Source organism: Oreochromis niloticus, linkage group LG2 (genome assembly GCF_001858045.2).
Source record: "Oreochromis niloticus isolate F11D_XX linkage group LG2, O_niloticus_UMD_NMBU, whole genome shotgun sequence".
Lineage (NCBI taxonomy): Eukaryota > Metazoa > Chordata > Actinopteri > Cichliformes > Cichlidae > Oreochromis > Oreochromis niloticus.
This window is the reverse complement of record NC_031966.2, coordinates 17,311,507-17,334,089: the sequence shown is the minus strand read 5'-3', so window position 1 is coordinate 17,334,089 and position 22,583 is coordinate 17,311,507. Positions and strand designations below refer to the sequence as shown.

At 39.2% G+C, this 22,583-nt stretch overlaps 1 protein-coding gene across 7 annotated transcripts in view; it reads right to left on the bottom strand.

The window, feature by feature from the left end:
- Nucleotides 1-22,583, bottom strand: part of enox2 (ecto-NOX disulfide-thiol exchanger 2) — a 177,562-nt gene that overhangs the window by 38,071 nt on the left and 116,908 nt on the right. For 6 of the 7 annotated variants that reach the window (XM_025910733.1, XM_025910732.1, XM_025910734.1 and 3 more), the window contains one exon: nt 6,072-6,227. In XM_025910733.1, coding sequence (XP_025766518.1) covers nt 6,072-6,227 — 156 coding nt within the window. Of the gene's footprint in view, nt 1-6,071; nt 6,228-19,964; nt 20,017-22,583 lie in introns of those variants that run through there. The other variant, XM_013271315.3, reaches the window with a different exon arrangement.

Sequence of the window (22,583 nt, the reverse complement as noted above, 5' to 3'; positions counted from 1 at the left end):
ATCACATGCTATTTGGGGAGCCTGACTATTCGTGAGATACTGCTACCTTAGAAAGTCTATACTAAACAAAGCATACTGAAAATGTAATCATATACAATTTCATTGCTTACTATTAATAACAAGTAATTACTGACTGACCTAGCAGATGCACAGTATGATCATAAGGAATAAAGGTGAAACAACTGATTCATAATATCTAATAAAGAGCCAACCGGCTATGCACTCTAATAACTTGGACACAGTTTAAAGCCTTGGTTTGGCAATAATAAACAATATATATTGCTAACTATTACATTATTTAGTTATTATAAGCACAACAATATACTATAGCAGCATGTAGCACACAAAGAAAAAAAGTTAGGGGAAGGAAGTTTAGTTGTGAAAACGTAACGATCCAAAGTCAGAGTTTTCTTTTGGCTAAAAAGCTTTATCAGCTCATAATCCCCTGCTGTCAGAACTCCTTGTACTTGCATGCAGCACTCTGAAGAGCTGCAAACAAACTTTATGTCCCTGAGCCAGAGCCAGCACCATCTCTTTCTTTTAATTTTTTCCCCCTATATCTCTTCTACCTTTACACACAGGCTCCAACAACCCATCCCTCCCCCTGCCTCTCCTTTTCTTTAAATGTGACCGTTAAAGCAAAACATCGACTGTTTCATTCCTTGACCTCTAGAGTTGGCGGATTAGACTAGTTTTTCAGTTGAGATGGACAGAAAAAGTAAAGGCAGAGCAGAAAAAGCTGCGATAGCACGAAAACGCTTTGTTGGCAGATGCAACAAAGACTTCCAAATTAACTGACCTTTTCGGTCCACGAGCGGCCGATGGAGCAGGGAGGACAGAGAAGGGAGAACAGGTGCAGTGCAGAAATAACCTAATGTGACATGTTGTAAGTTATCTAAAAAGAATACAATGGAAAGTCTTGGGGTTTTTTGGCCTAAATCTGTTAATTTCTGTGTATCTTTTAAAACTTAGCAGGAGTAAAATCAGTTTGCAATCCCCTCGGCTGCCTGCTGTGCTACTGAATCGCACTGTTTATCACAATAGAACATTTTATGCAAATGAATTAGAAACAACTCTCTAGATGAGCTATTTGTGATTTCCAGATTACAGTAAATACATGATATCAGAGGATATCAAAGCATTTATGAACAGTGCAAGTGATTGCATTTTATGCAAATATAATGAGCCAGTGAACCTGAGGCTAAGGAAACATAGGAAGAGGATGGATGGAGCAGCTTTTGCGGGATCTTTTGTGGAAATCATTTGGGAAATCATACGACACAAATGACTAAAAAACATTCTATGTGTTTTCGACAGTGCGCACAAAGGAAAGCAGGAGAAACAGGAGAAAATTGAGCAGACGGCTAAATGGAAGAGACGAAATAGAATTTAGCAGGTTAGAAAGAACTAATAATATAATAAAGGACAAACCACTGCCTCAAAAATTACCCTGTGATTTTCTCTTGTATTAGACTGAATTATTCTGCACATACAGTTGCATGGATGTGGCTGTAAAGCAAACAGACTGGCTAATTTTTAGTCCAGCCCTGTCCCAATGGCCTGCTCTTCGTATGACCATCCAGTGGTTTGCTACATTGTCAAAGGTTATTGTAATCCATCACCTCGACTGACCAGACACCTTTTCATGGTCTGAGAAGATGCCACAGAGAGGAGGCGTTGTCCCTCAAAGGCCAACAGTTTACAAGATAAACTACAATCTACACACATTCAAGTACCTATGTTTAGTTCATTCTTGTCAGGGGTAAATTAAGCCATGAGCACGAAGAATTACGGCGAAAAATGGCACAACTGTCTCACAACTGCACACACTGCGATCTGCACATCAGTGACTGTTTGTTTGTTTGCATTTAATTGGTTTGCTTACTACTGTCTGAAAAACTGGTTGTTGCAAACACATGAAACACTGGCATGTACAATGGGGGCCCTGCTTGTAGCGCACAACGCTCACGCGAAATGCATCAAAACCAATAATGAGCCAAGAAACTGAAAAAAAACCCAAACCCCAAACAAACCAACCAAAAATTTCTGAGCATCCTTTCTAAATATTTTTATACTGTATGTGTTCATATGTCGAACTGGTACACACCGCAAGAATACTAAAATCTCTTTAAAGATAACTATACAAACTCTTCTCTAACAACATCCTCAGAGGGTTGGCTAAGAAAAACAGTTATCAAGCTTTGAAGTGGGTCCATAGGTCCAAATATTGGAAGTAAAGCCTTTGCAAATCATTTACAATACCACCAAAGCATTATATAGTCAACCCGGCAAAAGAGGCAGCAGAGAACGTGAACCAGTGATCAATGCTGAATTGAGAGGGTTTGACTGAAGTCAAACCCTCTCGACGCATTGAGACGAAGGGCTTGATGAGGATGTACACTGATGGTAAGGTTATGCACACTGAGAAGACAGAAGAGGGAGAAAGCACAAGAGCTGGGGGAGGGCTGAAAGGGTTGTTGTTGCTCAGCTAAAAGGTCAGTGAGCGAGGATGCTGCATGCGGTGTCAGGTTGAGTGTGTGCAGCTAGAGGGTAATGACTACTTGTGATGGACACCATATGCAACCTTGTTGCCAAGATGCGAGTACTTTCCTGTGATATTTGCTTAACGCCTCAATGCAGCTAATGCCAGTGTTTGTTTTGCTGTAACAGCTCAAACCGTGTGCAACATTAATATGGCTGTGGTTCCAAACAGCAGTCCTTAGTTATAAAACGAATGCGACTACTGTACCAGTGATTCATACACATTCCATTTACAGCAAGCTTTATACTGGCTCAATGGTGAAGTATAATCCAACTGTATTATATGTTCTCTGGGTAAACACATGACAAAGACTTCAAATAACTTCATCTCCCAACAATTTGTCCAAGCCACCACTATTTTGCATCTCAAAGCACTTTTGACAGCATGCAGTATGAAATAATGATTCAGTGCTATCACAATGTTCTCCTCTCACTCAACCGTCAGTTCTGTCATACTGGGAAGACAACACAGCCTTAGCGAGACAGATGCTGACAAGATCATATTCTCAAAATTAAAACTTAACACCATTTTTTGATATGAAAGACTGGGTAAACTTTTTTTCCTCTTAAATAAAAGCTAATACATAGTTGTATCCGGTGCAACTGTGCATTTAACTATCTGACAGTATTTACTTAAATAAAGCAGTTTTCTACTGTTTTTTGCATGTCAGACTCTCTTTTTAGCTTTAGAGGTCTCCAGATATATCCCCACATGCCACGTCCAGCCCTGTCCTTTAGCTGACTGAGGGAAATCCTGTGGATTTTTCAGTCGAGGTGAGATAATCACCAATAACGCCACATTAAAACTAAAAGCATGTGAAATTAATAACACTGATCCTATAACAATGATACCTTTCAGGCTTGGAATGTAATAAGCAGCAAGCAAACAGACAGGATTTCAAGTTTGTGTTGTAGACAGGAGAAAATGGGTATGTGTAAGAGTTCAGGCAACTCTGACAAAAGGCCAAATTGCGATGGCTAGACGACTGCTCAGAGCAACTCCAAAATGACAGGTCTTGTGGGTCGAAGTTAGTAGCTTCAGAAAGGTTGTCAAATGAAGGACAACGGGTGATGTGGAGTGATGGCTGGCCCGTGTGGTCCAATCACATACAGAAAAGCAGAAGTAGCCCAGTGTAATGTGACGTGTCAGAACAGTCCAGTGCAGTTTACTGTGTAAAGGTGATCATTGCCCATGCCTTAAAGCTCCTACAAGAAATGTGAGCATTACACTTAGACCACGGAACAACAGGAGGAAGAGACCAGGTCTGACTTATCATCTATCTTTTACATTATACTGATGGCCAGATGTTCACACCACAGACACCCATTCATGGCAGAACGGTAATTTCCCTAGCAAAACCTCCCAAAGAAGAAACAAGACCAAGAGTAGCGTTAAGTTGGCAGTCTGTTAGATATGCTGGCCTTGCCTCGCTCCATAAAGATGTGGTGTCCGATTCCTCAAGACACCTTCAAAGGTCCTTTAATGGTCTGTTAAGTGCAAAACTCCTTTGGGGTTTGGGCTGATAGTCGTGACCTTAAGGCTCAGCAACATATTTTTAATATTATTTCTCAGTTAACAGTTTTCGGGATGGAAATAGAAGGAGTCAAACTGTAGATGAGATATTGCAAATAAATTGGTGACATACCACAACCTTGCCAAATACCTGAACTGGTTTTAGTCAGTTCCCTTAGCTGGAAAACACGACCCTGACAGATACACCAATAACTTGAGATCGACACCAGAACTCTCAGAGCCACAGAAACACAAAATCAACCCATTTGATAAGGCGCCAATTCTCACTGGGCATTAGCCATTCCTGTAGACCTCCTACAGAGCTACTTGACTTTCATGAGAAGAATCAAGCTAGACAGTTTCTCAATTGTCTGCCTATTTTAAAATACCTGGCATATAGATGAACTGCTTTTTTGTGACACTGGAATAAGTGACACGGAAAGGGATCATAAGTAGAGCTGGGGATCAAAAAAGTGAGAGAAGAGTAAGTGGGGCAGAGTAGAAAGGCAGGAAAGTAGAAAGTAACAAGGAGGATGAAAAAGGTTACCAATTAAGCCTCATGTCCATGTGCCACCAACGATTGAAAAGGTTTTGGGCACAGATCATTTTCCACAAAAAGTTTTTACTCGCGCTTGTGACTGTGAGTGACTGTGACAGGCTATAAAGTTGTTGGGTAATTTCTTGACAAGCTGATCCCTCATTTAGCCTCAGGGTTTGTAGGTGCCCCTGAACAAAGTACCTGGTTCATTTCTCTACTTGCTCCTGACAACTAGCTCGAAATATGATCCAAGGTGAAGTTAAACTTTTAATCTGCTTTTCTTTCTGCTCTATTTTGTCACATATACTGAGCCAAAATGCATACAGCAGATGCACAAGAATATCTTAAAACAGCTTTACGTGTGCCGTGAAAAACAATATTTGCCTAATAAAATTCAGGAGTGTGTTTTGTTTTGCAAAAGGATTGTAAACTAGCAAATGCTAATGTGGTAAGGAGCTTTTCTTTCAGTTCACCTTGAAGATGACATGTAGCACTTGTTTGAAAAAAGTCCCCAGGCAGAAAGCTTTATGCAGCAGGAAATCCGTAAAGCAGAGGTGGGATCAATCAAAGTACCCCCCACTAGTTTGGTTCCTAACTTGGAATAATTGGAAGGTGGTGGTGAGATAAATATAAACGTCACTCTGGGAAACACACATACCGTCAGATTATACAAAGTGAGATTTTTGCCCTGAGAATTTCCACAGTGTTTGTAAGAATGTAAATGCAGCTTAAAGTGAACAGGTGTATCTTCTCTTGTAGTGACATTGTTTATGACCGTGTAATACTAAGTCTAAGCAACATTTTAACAAAACCGTATGTGTAGAAATCCTGCAAAGCAATAAATCACCAAAACAGAGAAATCTGATCAAATCTTCAAGAAACAACTCAATTTTCGTCTTTTCATTTCATTTCTTTTGCATCTGGAGTAAAGTGAAAAAAATAATTTAGGCGTGGATGTTGTGGGACTTCCCTACTATTCCGCACATGGATCGAAAGCATAAGGACGTCGAAGAGCGAAAGTAGAATCACAAACAGACCAGAACAGACCTGAGCTTGATGTGGGTTGCAAAGTGGCTTGCATGACAACTGTCAGCAGGCTAAAGCAATGTAAATAAAAGGGCTTACTTAAGATTTTACCAACATGATCAGTGGTCAGCTGATCTCAGCTGGAATTGAGACCAGCTGATGAGATCAGCTGTTTGGTCTCAACTTTGTAGCCATCTATGCTCAATCTGAACTAATGTTCTGATCAATTTAGCTGAAGATGCTGTCCAGGACACTGGGAAATTATTAACAAGATTATTAATTAAACCCAATTAAAAAATAATGCATTTCAAAACCTGACCCTTCTTTGGGGTATTTTTAATTAAGGTGCTGCATCTCACGAGCAGAGAAATGTGGTCTTTTTAGCTGTATTAGAAGAAAAGGCTGGACCAGTGAGGGGAGCCGGTGTAGGATTAGCATAATACTATGACTTACTGGGGTTGGGGGGGAACAAGGTGCAGCTTTTGCAGTGGATGATCTCCTTGACAACCGGTACGTCTTGGGAGAGAGGTGCAGGTACCATACCGAGACCAGGCATCATTGGGTTCATGGGGGTAATTCCAGCCATCATACCAAGGTTAGGGTCGAAATCTGGAGGCAGGAGAGAAATATGAATGAGATCAAACAGTAGTTTCCTTCCAAAGGGAAAAAGTAACACCTACACAGTAACAATAAACAGAGTTGCACTGAATAACCAACCTTTGGTCAGATATCACCTCAGCCCATACTAAATCTTTTAAGTTGCATTCACATTGTGTACTTATTCCCTGAGTGATTCTCTGTCAACAACAGTGACACACAAGCAGCCTACACATAATGGAATACACAGCCATGCATGAATAAATAATCTTGCGAACCACATGCATATTTCAAGAAGTTTTTACTGAGTCATTCTTTCTCTGTCACCCCTGCTGTTTGAATGATGAACTTACAGATAATGCAAGTGGGTCTACATATCAGAGCAGCTTTATTTACAATATTGATTCACACTGTGGCTGGGAAACATGGACACACCTACTCTCAAACTGAAACGCAGGCATACACTGCACTTTTTTGTGCATACTAGTCTCAATATGGAACTTTATAAAATGGAAATGATGCTCCCCACCACATCATCCACTGTGTCAACATCACCTGTAGAGGATCTGGAGTTTACAATTATGCCCTGGGGCGAGTGAAGCTTTTGCATTTGTCAATGCACATGCAAGAGCTCTGCTCACAAATCTGTCACAAAAGGTTATATGCAAAATGTGATGCTCAAGATACTGTATGTTTTAAAAAAAAAAAAAAGACACTAGTTAAAACTGTTTTACAGACGGTGACATTTACTGATTGCCAGACATGTTGGTCACCAGCTGAATCTCGAAATACATAAATTAACCAGCAAAATAATGAATCTGAGACATTTATAGCAAACTAATTTCTGGGAAAATTTAATGTTTTTCCTTAGTTTATTTGTAGATATGCAGATGCGGTCCTATCAGTCAGCACAGTGGGAGGGTTCAGCAGAGCAGACAGGAGGAGTGTGGATCCCCACAGTGTTCGATATCCAACAAATTAAAAAGAAATTAAACGACATTTAATAACCAAACTGTGTAAAATATATAATGAACCATGAAATTACTAAAGAAAGTATTAAAACTCGACTAATTAATTTTCAGCGACAGATTTTTCAGAACTGTGATCATGTCACAGACATCATGTCAAAGTAAGGCTCTTCAAAAGATGATGTAACAGTTACTGTTTCGGCTGATCAATCTGCTTCTACTAAAATCAAACACCGACAAAGCAATACAGTTCATCTGACATGTAACATCCTAGAGGCATCTTTCATCTACTCCTTTAACACTATTGTTTATCTTACTTGCAAACAAAGTTACAATTTGGTAGCATGTTGTGCTTTTAAAATCAATCTATTGTTAACCAAATTAATGTGTAATGTGTCAGTCTTTTCCTTTTAATTACAGGTTAATTACGGTGTACTACTTCTATGAAAACTACTATTTTTATCACATGGCAAGGCAATCACAAATATTTGTTTCTGACATATAATATGCTTGTTCTAAAGGCTACCCTAAAAGCAGCAGGTTTTAAAAAGGTGTTGAGTTATCGTCTTAATTGCTTCTGATTTTTCATAAAAACCCCCAAATGCCTTTGTCATCTTTAAACCATTTGCAGGAGGTCACTTTGTTCTTCTTGCTGCTGAAGACAGTCCTTTATAACTGGGGTAGTAGTCATGATGCAGACTTAATTTGGGGACTATCAGATTCATCAGATGCTTCATAGGACTATGCCATGCTGTCCACAATGATAGCAGTATTAAAAAAAAAAAAAGAAAGCAAAAGAGCGTTGTCTTGTCTGATGACAATTTAAGGCCTAAAACAAGGAGCTGCTTCAATAATATGAAAGTGAGGTGGCTACAAGAGGTCAAAATATGGGGCTCCAACAAAGCCCCATATTTTGCAAAATATATAAGGAAACTCTTCCTGCTAAGGAAATAAACCCGTTCCACCACTTAAGGCAAAAACACACCATTGACTACAACCAGCCTATTGAGGCATGTGAGGAGGAGATACGAGCAGCTGGTGACTCAACAGGCAGTTGCTGGAGCACTCGCTAGTAGCAATCCAAATAACAAAAAGAACAAACAGTGGGGACTGATGCGGTTACGGTGGAAAAGAATGGCTTTAAGCAACTAGTTAAAGAGCTCAACACAAGATCCCACGCAGAAAATACTTCTCCGTTTCAATTTTACTATACTATGCAGGCTCCTGAAGAGTTACAAGGTTAAGCTAGTATAACAACAATTAAAGTAAAAAGCTGAGCAGGTTTATTAAACCTTTACCTTAACATTTCCATGGAAAACACTTCCTAGGTTACCTTTGTGCTTACATTTCACTCGTTCTGTATCACTATTGCACTATAATGCTACTGCTGGCACCTGCTGGCAATACAGTCGCACTTCAAATGAACTATTCGCTGTTCAACAGCGAATAGTTCGTTAAAAAAGAAGGCTGGAAAATGACATTCACTTTTTTTCCACTAATAAATGCCACTGCAGTCACTGATAAAAGACTGAGTACTTATTTCAATATCATGAACATTACCGCAGATTTCCTCTCACAATATAATCGTGATACATTGTTGGGGCGATATCGCCTTCCCCTAATGGGTAATATGTAAAACAAAAAATCCCTTTGCATCTACCCTGGCAATTTAAAATATAAAACGGAGATGTCGCACTTCAAATACCACATTTTGATTTAATTAAATGCACATTAAATAGACATGTCACTGTAGTGTTAATCCTTAATATCTCAGCTCTCTCATTGCCACCTCTGAGGTCCAGGTTTCACACAGCATACTTAATGATGTGAACAGACAAGTCATCCATCCCACATGACATGATCACGGAATTAAAACTGACAGTTCGCTGTGATATTTCAGCTCCTCTTGACATGAAACATGATGCAACTAACTTTTATTGTCGCTGCAGTTTTCATGTAACTGCACTGTGTCGTTCTTACAGTACCTTTGGGTCCAACTCATGTTTATTGAATCCTCTTTTGTAATTGGGCAATTTCAGCCTCTGATTCACCAATGCTTCCAGTAAAACTACATCGACGCACAACTTGCACTCACTTGCATTCAAATGTCAAATGTCTTTTCACGACTTGCTGCTTCCCCATCTCTCTCTTACCACCCCTTACTTTCCAGGCAATTAAATTCCCCCGTCTCTTAACCAATTCTGAATTAACCAAGTTGATGCTGCTTTGAATAAACAGTAAAAAAGAAAACAGAAACATAATAAATTAAAAAATGGTTATGGGGGAAAAAATGCCATTATGAAAACAAATTAAGTCCTTTAATTTTATGTTAAATTATGAAAACAAATAAAATACATTATATAGTAATGAGTTGAGTTTTAATAATCTCCTGAATAAATTTCCAAATTATTGTTTAATTACAGCCATTCATATTTATTTATTTAATGCTGAGCACTTTGGGGGCTCCATATACGATGAGTCACAGTTTACAGCAATGCAAATAAATCACTGTGATAGGGCCCACCACCAGAAAATAACAGTAGCATGTATTATCTGCGATCTGAAGTCTGCTCATTTGAATCTTCAATAGCAATAAATCCATTGAGGAAAATATTATTTGCTGTTCTTCGGTTTGCAGCATTAAGTGGAAATAGATGGCTATAGATACATTTCCTCATAAGTGATTCCCTCTAAAACTACTGTAAGAGAGGGAAGTAAAGGAATTAAATGACACTTAGTGAAGGAGAATAAAGAAATATGCATATTATCGAAGGCTGAAAATAGGTCCCTTGAGCCGGGGAGGGTGTAATAAATATGTTGGGCTGATAAAAATGGCTGAAGGATAAAAAGGAAATAGAGGCTAGATGCTGAAAAAACAAACCCCCCAAAAACACGGCCTCAAAAAACTAAAATAAGCAAAGCGAGCTACATCAAGGGAAAATGGATGGATGTCTGCTGATGACCTCAGTCTCTAACCAGGTGTCACAGTGAAAGGAAACAGGTGATAAGGACCCCTGTTGCCAGGCGATTGATGAGTTCTGCATGTTAAAGTGAAGAAAAGGAAGATGGAGAGCAGCAAGAATGATAAGAAAGGGTTGATAGAGGATGGGAGGGTGGTGCAACAGCCTGAATGCCAAACAACATGTCAAAAAGAAAAGATTCAGTACTTCAGGACTGCCCAAGCTCCACTGTTCCCGTTTTAAAACAAGGAAGCATGCTAGTGAGTTCATAACATATTTTGATACAAATCAAACTAGATCTCAGCTCATATGGAGAAAACGATGTGGCTGCATCAGGGTGCAATTTCACTGCAGCGCCGTTCATGTTCCCTCTGGAGAGAGTGAGAAAATGTGAGCCTATGAATTTATCCTTAACCATTAAATGCCTGAGACCTGAAGCACGTATAAAGCAGAATCAAGTATAATAAAGGAGATTATTTACTTCTTCCCACAGATTTCCAGCACCCGCAGCTTTCTCCCATCTCCATTTTTAACAATATAGCTCAAAGAGCACATTTCATCTTGAATATAAACATACATAACTAATACATTTCCTCCTATGCTACTTACAGTCTGTCCTGTAAATGGGCACGGATGAAAATTAAAGTTTTTGTTTTTAGGATCTGCTGTTTTGTCAGAATTTGCAACTTTCATTAGATCTTGTGCACCACTGTTTATGCCTGCTACAGAAAATATATGTCAAAAGTCTCACTCCTGATAAGGTAAAAACATACTACCACTGCATGTCCATGTTGTAATGGAGGTCATGTGACCATATATGGGACGTTGATTGCAGATATCAGATTAAAAACAAAAGAAAAAAAAAGAAAAAGGAAATTTGGCACAGTGTAACCCTAAGATGTATATTAAAATATCCACAACCTCATCACTACACGCAATTATGTGCATTGTAAGACAAGAAAAGCAAAACCCCCCCCAAAAAACAAAAAGAACACAAAACCCCAAAATCAACACAATCTCACCAGACACCAGACTATTAGAAAATCATGACCAGCTGTTCCACCCACAGTGTAAATAATAATCAGAATCTGTCACACAGTTGAAGGAGGAGATATCATCGATCACACAAATCTAAGCTGGAAGACCACAGTTTGTGTTGTTTGAAAGCTCTGCTTTCACTCTTTGTTTGGTTAGGTTCAGGCACCAAAACCATTTGGCAGTGCTTAGAAAATATTGGTGGTTTCAGCGAAACTGCACCAGTTTTCAAAAAACAACAGGATATCCAGTGTGTTCAAATGTCACAGGAAGTGGTGACCAAGTCTCCGGAGGAGAACCTGAGGGTGGGCTCACACGTTGCCTTACCATTTCTCCAAGCCTCAATCTTTTCTTACTTGTAGGAAAAAGAAAAAACAAAAACCCAGTCATTAATAACTGAACATGGCAACACTGCAAACTATTGGATAGAGATAGGTTCAACACAGCTCATCTAGCTAGAGACTTTTGGTACACTTGGCTGGTAATCAGAGAAACACCACGTTCTATTAGAGTTTCACTTCTTTAAAAGTTTTTCCAGGAACTTAGCCATTAGTGTATGTGTTACTAATCTGCAGGAGTAGTCAGCCAACATCCGAGTTCAAGGTTGAAATATATAGCACATGCAGTGGATGAATCCATCTTTGCTGCCAATTTTACTTTTGTGGTTTTCTTCTGTTAAAGGTTAAAGTGGACCGACTATGCTTTATAGCTAAAGTTTTAAATAATAAAGAGTGTCTGTGTACAAGTAATGACTTTGATCCAAAAGCTCCAAACACTTCCAAGCAGTCAGATTCCAACAGTTTTCTTCTGCTCCTGGATGTGTACGCCAGTGAGACTGGATGTCCTTAATATGGTCATCTCAGGCACACAGCTCAGTCTGCCAGCAGAAGCGCTTTATCCACTTGCAAGCATGTAAACCCTTCTGTTTGAGAGGAGAGGAAATGGTGAGGTGCTAAAATGGCTTGTTTCAGACAGTGGATGAACTGAGAGGATACACAAAGGCCCACTAAGAGAGAGGGGGGGAAAAAATTTTAAAATGTGAACCATACAAAGCTACTAGAGCCCAAAAATAAAACACGGGAGTGGAAATTAGCAAAAACAGGCAGGCTTTAAATTGCTGTCAGAAAACATAGGAAAATGTCCTGTGTTTGAGGTTACTTGGGTCATTTGTCTGTCATCTGTTGTTTTCCTAAGGCTAATATATGTGGCATTTAAGAAAATCAATACAAATTTAAAATCAATCTGAATTTATATTCACAGCTGTCTGTGTCAAGGTGAAAGAGGTTAATAAAAACCCGTTCCCTCCAAGTACTGAGCTCCACTATGATAATCATAAAAAGACAAGCAACCAAATAGCTCCATCCCCATCACCCTTCACACCTTTAACACAAAAACCACAGTAATGGCTGCCAAAACTTGTAATGAGAGACAAATTAAGGAGAAGGAAGACATTTAAAGGATCTTAGAAACTAAAGAATTAAAATCAACGCTAAATTAAAGACAAATGAAGAGAAAACATTAATCTAGGCCATTGTGATTCTCAATCATTGTGATTTACACAATTATATTTAAAAAAAAAAAAAAAAAGGATGTATAAGAGACGCTGGATGTGTGCTGCAGAATGGCTACAAAAATAAATGATAAAAAATGATACACTGTCTAAGTCATGTGGATTAAGGCACGCACAAACAATTGTTGTTCCCAGAAACAGAAACATCTTCACAGCGATGTCAATTCAGTTTTAATAAACGAAGCTTGGGAAGCCTGTGGGTGTAGATCTTAAAAACCAATAATGGAATGATACTTAATTGCAAATTTACAAAAAAACGAGGGGCAGCACATGCAAAATAATGAGGACATGATTGGGCACAGTTATAAGAGGCTATTACTTAGGTTTAATTCAGTCAACCAGTTAACCAAAAGGAACACTAATTTAGAGGCAAGCCCAGATAACAAGAGCCAGATTTGTGATTCAACAATAGCACAGTTGGACAAGGATGAGATGAAATGATTAGTCAGTTACTCAATCAATCCACCAACAGAATAAAAGGAGACCATTCTGAACTAATCAATACACATTGTTGAGTTGCAAGAAACAAAACATTTGAACCGTTTTAACAAAACAAGATATTTAAAGAGACCGTCTTGGGCGCTGACAAACTGGGTTTGTAATGTTAACATTAAAAATGACTGTTTCTTTGGCAGCAGACTAGCTGGACTACTACCATCTAATATTCAAAATGTATAATCTTTAAGTAAAAATGGCATTGACTGATATTCACTGCAACTTTTCTTGTGTTTAGAAAACATTAACATTCTTGTATAAATGATGCATATCAAACAGTTTGGTGGAGATACATGTCACACTAGCAAAAATACTGTGAACTCACTGAGAGAGCTGAAGGAGAGGTCTCTTTGACTCGGTAGAAACCCCACAGAGAGATTTAGAGAGCACAAGGGTCCTCTTGTGTGAGAAAAACAAAAGATACCTGGGGCTGGGTCCACCCACACATAGCCGCACATCTGTCTGATTGTGTTTACTACGCTTGTCTTTCAGCTTTAGTCTCTATTTTCTCCCAGTGTGGAAAACTGAAATTCACAAACATCTTCCTGTAACACCTCTTTCTTGTACAGTAACATGCATGAGTGCACACGCAACGTTGGCCTCTGAGGTTATTCTACTCTCATTCATTTTCCTTCTACCTCTTGTTCTTCTTGATGATGTTCTTTTGATGTTAAACAATCTAGTTCCTGAAGGTTTGTTCAAAGTAATTACATTCTGAGTTGCCCGTCAATCAGAACGCGCAGATTTGATTGTGTGAAGCTCCTGGCTATTAATGTCATCCTCCTCTTCCCTCCCCCTTTCTCCTCTCTGATTTCCAGGGTAAACGTCCCTTCTAGCAGAGTCAGCGGTGGGTGGTGGTGGGGGGGCATAGGCAGCTGCCGTGAGGCAGTGCTGGATAATATTCTTTAATGAGGCGAGCTACCCATGCCACCTGGAACCTTACCAGAGGCTGCCTCGCTCAATTTCTACCAAAAGTCGCCCCCTTTACATTTTCATATGAACATCTCCGACTTAATTTCTTTTAATGCAACATTTCTTGTGAGCTGCAAGCTGCAGGATAGAAAGAAACTATCTACTTGCTGTTCATAAAAGTTATTTCATCTCTCTATTAGATTACATCCAAATAGGAATCAGCTCTCTTATGCTGCCCTCCAAAGTCCATTGTCTTCATCTGACGCTCGTATACTCAAATCTCCACAAGAAATCCAGCTTTTAACAATATATAGCCTACAACAGGCAAACGCATTTGAAGTAGATTGGTGAGAACGGTCAGAAAAGTCCTATTTCAGCAGCTCTATAAGTACTGTTCTATTTTTTTCCACATGTATTGTATAGTCGAGGCAGGGGGAGGCTTTGCCTCTCCGCTCTGTCCGCCTACGTGCAGCCAAAAACCTCTGGCATCGTACCACTGCTGCTTCTGAGCAGTCAGCAGAAAGGGACACAGCTTTCAGTCCAAGGATTGGAAAACGCTTACGGCAAAGGAATGACTGTCATGTAATGTATTTCCTGATGTTAATCCAGGTGAGCTAACGCGTGAGAATGAGAGAGCCCAGATTCATATCGTATCATATGAGGAGTGCTTTTTAAATGAGTAATAAGGCATGACACTAACTTTTTATATATTCCACAGTGTGTACAGTGGTGCAGGGGTTTGTGGCAGCTGTGGGGAAGGAAAGAGGATGAGTGGGAAGCGACAGACAAAGGAACGTTTGTTTATTCAGGGAACACTTGTCTGTCCCTGGAGTCTGCTTATATATTCTCCAGAGTGTTTGAGCTTGTGTGTGTATTCATGCAAATATATGTGCATCTAAATTAATTCTGACAAACTTGCAAATACGTGTGTGTGAAAAGTCGAATGCTTTCCTTATGGTGAAATGTGTGCGGCCGAGCCAGCATCTGCTGTTAGTCCTACAAATTTTTCTTTTGTCCAAAGAGCAGATTTGTCTCCAAATGTGAGAAACTAAATTAGCTAATCAAAGCCATCATTTGTGTGAAAACAGACATCTACTATAACAATTATCACAGAAGCCTTTTACTCGTCTAAAATGTGGTGCGAGTATTTAGCCAGTCAAAAGTTACTGGTTAAGCAAAACAGATTTAACCTTAAAGCCCATGACTGGCCATTTGTATTGACCTAATAAGAGTTAAAAATGTTACTTCTTGTAGTCACGCTAACAGTGTATTCATATTACTGGAAAGAAATTACCGTAATGGTTATTTCTTTGTAAGTAGGAGTTGATGTATATCTGAAATCACTGAACTATAGATCAACAATCTTCTGAGACCAAGAATAAAAAGAACAATTTTAGGTATATATATGATCATATTTTTTGCAATGTGACATCAGGCACCAGCTGTTGGTTGGTGCACATATTGGTTGGCCAAAATAATAGTTAATTACTATCAAAAACAACAAAAAATACATACTACGGGCTAGGGCTGGGCCATATCATACTGTTCACGGTAATACCAGTGTAATGTTAGGCAATGATAAGAAAATGAAATATCGCGATAGAATATGGGTAAAACGCACATGCGCAGTGCCTTTGTTTTCATACGCACATGGCAGAAAAAGCATGGCGGTTGGGGAGTTGTAAAGTATTTTGTCTCGCCTCAATTATATCGTCAGTTATATCGTTATCGCAAATTTTCAAATATATATCGCGATAAATATTTTTGGCCATATTGCCCTGCCCGACTACAGGCTGCTATCAACACATTCAAATACTCAAATCTCTAAAATACAATGCTCAACTTTAGAGCATCTATTATCTGTTCCACACTCCATTATAAAAGAACATCAGATAAAGTCTGTGAAATATAGTGATCCATTACTGGCATTATTAGAAGTTCGAGACACTGAGCGACAAGTAATAATTATAGAATATCTCTCAAAACAGAGCCTAATAACTGTGTATACAAAAATAATCAAGACTGCTTCGATTTTCTGTATCAGAAACAAATAAAGATTAGGAACATGCGCAGGCTTCAAATCAGACCAATTGCTCTGCAGACTGGCGGTTAGTTTTAGTTATTTAAGACAGTATATTGTATATTCTATCTTGGGAGGTCTGTATGTAGTGAGAAATGTACAGGAGTAACTCTATAGCCATAAATCTGGTTCTGCTTATAGTCTGGATGTGTGAGACTAAAGGGAATACTTACGAAGGGAGGGGAAATACAAGGTGAAGCCCCTAGGAGGAGGACATGCTGAGGATATCTGTGTCAGCTCTCAAAAATCTTGAAACCAGATGTTCTAGTTACAGTTTGCAACATTTGTTCCATTATCAGTTTTCACTTTTTTAGCTTTGTGAATGTTAAAGATATTAACTCATCCATGAGCATTCATTTAGGAGATCCCTTGCACCATGTAATGTAACCAGTTGTATTACTGCTGGTTATAAGAAGAAAAATAACCAGATTAACAACTTGAGCTTTTTTTGTTTTTGACTACAACCTCCCCCTCTAAAATTCCCATGGCACTTTCAAACACTGGATCACTCACCATAATGTTGGGGGAAGACTGACTGTCAAATTCCACTACCTCTGAGTTCAGTCTTCTGAATTCCTTACAAATAAAAAGTTTCATCTTACTGGTGAACTGCTGGTATTCTACATACTAGATCACACTGCACACAGTCAGCAGAACAGAATGACTTCACTAAAACTGACACTGTTAAAGTTCAGGACCATACACTATTTATTTCCTACAGAGATACAATAGACCCCACCTTCCCTGTCACACGTGGGTCAGATTCTTTACATTCAATTGTCCTGAAGTCTGGCCTTCCGATCAATAGAGTTTGCCATTTGTACTGGATGTGTGTTTCCTCCCCTGCTGAGATGCAATTTGCCCTGCTGCCTCTTCTCCTCAGATGATTTGTGTTATTTGCTTCCAGGACTGTTGTACTTCTCTGCTGAGCTGTGTGGAAAAGCTAGGCCTTGTCAACAACCTCCTGTACTAGCAGGCTCCAAGCTATCATGTTCATTTACCCTTTACACTAAAACCTACCACACCTAGCTGGTACCTTGGGGCTTCAATGTGGCTGTAATGTGAATAACTACATCTTTGGCTTATTTTATTAGACCAACTGAACTAAAATTAGCACAACGACATAAGTTACAACATCTGCTGCATATATGCATGCGTCTGGTTTTCTAGTCTCTGGTTTCTTTCTGTTCTCTGCTGTTTTTTGGGGAGCGAGTGAGAGTTTTCTTAAATATCTCAAGCTGGGTAAGACACTGCTGCTGATGCTGGCCTGCACAATTCAATGTAATTTACATAAGCCAGAATAACACTCCTTCCATCAATGCAGCAGGCTGTAGTTTGACATTTCCAAAACTAGGCTACTTATGGTGCACTGTTAGTTCATCAGGCAAGGTGCTGAACTCGTAAACTAGTGTTTCTTTTCAAAGTTCTGTTCAAGTACTACTTTGTGCACATTTAAAGATGGTAATCAGTTACTACAAGTCAATTCCTGAAGAAAAAGGAATGTAAAATCAACATGCTGAACTTTTTCTGAGGCCAGTTTTGAGTGTAATTTTTCTTTTTTAAACCCTCTACTTGGATGAGAAGACATCCACAAAAACCCTTTTAAACAGGAAATCAAAGAGTATGAAACCCCTGAAAAGCAAGCGGATCCCTCCTGTAGGACATGCATAAATGCAACAGATATATTCATTTATTCAGAATTGACAGAAGCAGCAGTATGGGGACACTGAATTACAACAGTAGGTAAATACAGCGCAAACAAAAGGAAAAAAATCAATCACAAAAGCCTTCAAGCAACTTCTAGGAACCATCCAGCACCAGTTGGAAGCAGACCACAAAAATCCTCTGCAGCATAAAGATCATAAATCATACAGTATGTACAACCTCATGCCTATTGCCTGAGTCCAATCTCTCTCTGTGTGTAACACAAACACATATCACAAAACTTTCTAATATACATAACCATTACCCAGTCCATCTACAGAAATAAAACTGTCATCATTGTAGATGTGCACTAGACTTTGAGAGGCTGCAGAGAGTTGAAGGCTATGCCCACAGAAGTCTGTTTATCCAGCTGTCTGTCTGGATAAACCCACTTGGCTGGAGGCAGGGAAAGACTACAGTGTAGAAATACATTCTGCGCTCACAGTGGATGAAACAGAGGCAGACTTTAATGTCTCGGGAAAGTGGTCTGGCACAGGCAGTCCCTTTTAATGAATGAACCTAAAACTGACATAAAAATCTCCCATAACTCTACATGCAGGAAACATATGACAAAGTGTACTCGTGCAGAAATGCCGTCAAAAATCAAAGACAGACAAAAAGACCGAGGGAGTGTTCTCCCCATTGGTTAGAGGTGAAAAAAAAAGGAGAAAAAGATGATGTACAGTCATGATGGGGAATCAATAACTAATCCACCTGGATTTCTTCAAAGGCAAAGGTGCCCTGGCAACAAATGCTGCATGACAGCATAAGACTTTGATGAGTGTGTGTGCCTCCCGCTTCGTGTTCAGAGATTTCATAAGAATTCATAATGAAACTGAAGAATCTAAATTTACCAAAAGAAACCTCCACGACAGAAATAAACAGTTTATGAAAGCTGAATGCACATATGTACAGTGGCTAACCTTGAGCTATTTTGTCCTCCTAAGATGTTGCACACAGCTAAAACAGGCAAACAAGAGGGTTGTGCTCAAGTGGATCCACTTGCATGTTTTTTTCATGCTTTTCAACAAGTTTGAAATTAGTGGAAAATGCACTGGAGGAAAATGTAAAATTCCTTCTGACTGAAGACAGATGATAAAACAATTTGCACATTTCAATATTTACATATAATTATTTTTGTGGTGTTTATCTGGTTGAGAAAAGCATCAATTTCAATTTCATCAATTTATAGCCTGCTGACAGAATACTCTAAGAGTTAGTTGTCAGCTGTGTGTTTTTTTTAATAGGGCTCGAGTCCAGATGTTCATTGCAGAGTAATTGAATAAAGTCTGAGTGTTTAAGAATTTACTGGGATGAACTGAGGTCTGTAAAGAGCAGATGAACAGCAGAGCTTCTGATTTGGCTCAACCGATCACCCTTCTGAAATTTCTTCTGCCATCTAATGTTTCACTCTAATCTAGATTTAAATGCTTTGAAAACTGAAGTTAAACCCACTACATGGCATTTGCCTGATGAAAACTCTTTTTAAGGTCGTGTGGGTGTGAACAAACAACACTTGACCAACATCTTCACTCCCTTGCTGGTTTATTGCACCTCTTGGAGTGGAATAAATTACGCCTCCCTCTCTCAGCTCCATCAACCTCCCTCAACATGATACTGCATGAATTCACTCAACTAGCACTAAGGTAATCACAAATGTCAACATGCAAGCTGTAATACAGCTAAAATAATTTTAATATTAAATGATGGAAAAATTCCTTTCTTGAAAGCATTATTGTAAAAGTCACACCCACGATTGCTTAACCAGTAAGAATGTGGTCAGATGAAAGCACATTGATCAAACCACTGACCAGGCAAAATTACAAGCCTGGTAAAATATATTTAACTGTACTTAAGTGTAATTAGCTACTTCCAGTTATACACTACCATCAATCTTTTATGATGCAGCTGAACTGAGGCATAAGCAAAAGTCTAATGAGACAGCAGAAAACATCTGTGTGGGTATGTTGGCCTCAAAGCCATTCTTTCACACACACGCACAAACACACAAACACGCACACACACCGTTTTCCTTCTCACCACATCAAAAACAGGTTGTAAGATCGACCTGAGGCAAATTTGTCTGAGGGTCTGACTAAGTGTAAAAGCAGTTTAATTGACCTTTCTCACAGCAGACGTTTTCCTTGCACAGGTGCGGCTAATCACACTAATTGCTGCATTCCATTTACAGGTGCGAGTTTCACGGATCTCATATTGTGCACCCTGGATTACTGGTACGGCCATCATTAGTGTTTTAGTTGTGTCCGTGCCTTTTCTGCTATGAATTTAAATTACTGCTCTGAAAAGGTCTTCAACTGCTGCAAATAAAGTTCAAAGAGAGAATCTCTGTAGGGGGTCATCAGTCCGCTTCACACATACACTTCAGCTGCAATATAGACTCTTGAAAAGATGTGTTTATGTCCACCTTCCAGCATTAGTCTTCATCTCAAATCTGTGTTGTTTATTCTGACTGAACCAGAGTCTGGTTTGTTTCCCCCTTGAACTGATTTGTTTGGAGAAGATCTTAAAACTGCATTCATAGCTGGATGTTGACCAAAATGACCACCAAGACCCCAGAGGAACTCTGTCTGGTCCCGATTCAAGCTCGGTCTGACCCAACTGAAAGGTGTACTTTGCCAGTTTAGGCTGAAAAGCTACCAAAGCTGGGTATGTTTTGCAGAAAATAGAAACCTTATATAGTCAGTCTTCCAGCGACTAGCTGGAAAATGAATTAAGGGCTGACCTTCTCAGTAAGCAAGTACATTGCTCTCTTGCCATTTGGTTGGACAGAACCGTCTTCAAGACCTCATTCCTGTGTTTACTTTCCTGATGCTTCCCCAGACACAGAAGGAACCAATAAGCAAAATGAATGTTTTTTTGGCTGACTCTGTAAACAGAAATCAAATCAAGGAAACAAGTATTTTTCATTCTCACTCAGCAATATGGAACTTGTCTGGGATGGTCAGATCAGTGTTAAAACTTTCAAATAGGCAAAATCTGTCTGGTTTCCATCTTTATGACACCTTTTTGGTGTCACTTCTGACTTCTCTTTTTCTTTATTGGAAAGACTTCTACTATATTTGAAATACGCAATGCCTGCGTCTGTGTGTGTTTCCCTTAATATTTCCCGAGGAGTGCATTTGGAAGACAGTTCGCCTCCAAGTGCATATACGTGCGCACACACACACACACAAACATGCACACACACACTAGCCTGGCATATTTCAAATATGAAAGTGCATTTCAGCTAAGAAGTGGGAAGTGATTTATAAAAGGCTTTAGGGAAAGGCTTTCTACTGAGAAGAGAGAAAAGACATGGCAGAATAACTCTTCAGAGATGGAGAGTGGGAGGGTGCTGCTGAACCTAATGTTATAGATAGCAAAGCAATCGGTAAGGCTGGATATTTTAGCGGTAGATCAGGACACAGTAGCTCAACCTGGCGCATACAAAATGCACTTTGAGGTTGTAAGAGTGCAGGATAAATGAGCAAATAAATGAAATTTCACAGTTCTAATCCCCAAAACGGAGTGGTTCCAAACAGTTGAAGCAGCTGCTTTTAAACCAATGACTGATTTTTTGTCACTGCTTGGTGCTGAGCGATAATGCAGCAGATATAATACAATACATGCCTTTAGTGCTGATACTGGTGTATTTCATTAAAAGAAAGGCAAAAACTATGAAAACATGCGTTTATGTTGTTCTTTGATAAGCTGATACAGGTGTTTTGTTTTGTATCCTAAGGACTAATTTGGTAATAGTGTTTCATATGCATCCTTTAATGCATTTAATTAATGGAAAGCAGAGCGTACAGAAGGCTATCGGTGTCAGTGTGTACACAAATATATAGGCATATGTGAACCTGCATGTTATCAGTACACTACAGCCTCCTGAAAAGGCTGCAAGGAAATGTTAACTTGCTAAAGGTGGAAGACAAAGAATGACTGATTACAAGTAAACTCAGCATACATTTGTTTTTTTAACAGTTCTTTTATAACTTGCATGAAGCACAGAGTTCGAAAACAAAAAAGGCTCCTTTTAACTGATCCTAGTGGGACTGAGTCATATCAGCATCTGTCAGACAGACTTTGCTTGTGTGTATGCCATTCTGAAACAGATTACCAGCCTGCAATCCCATCTTGGTGACTCAGCTCATCCCGTTTAAAAAAAGAAAGAAAAAAAGAAAGAAAAAGCTTACTCTAAAATGACCAGTGTAGCCACACTGATGACAATCCACTTTGCTCCACAGCAGCAGTCAATCCACACTTGACAATACAGTCAAAGAAAAAGAGCTACAAATCCACAAAGGCACCACTTCACACATGAAATGTCATCTTTTTCGTTCTTACAATGACATTAAAATGCTGTGCTTGAGATGCTTTGGAGGCAAACTCCAGGTAAAAACTTAGATTTGAATTTTTTTTTCTGAATGCACTGCTTTCATATAGCACTTTCCTTCCACTCAAAACACTTTTGCCCATTGGCACATACATGAATACATCAGTTTGACGATCCCACACACTTAAACACTGATGACACTTCCACATGTGGACTGAAGAAGCTGGAAATCTGACCAATGAACATCTGATTACAGGTTGACCCGTTCTATCTCCGAGCTACAGCCGCCTACACCCTGCCTTTTGTTC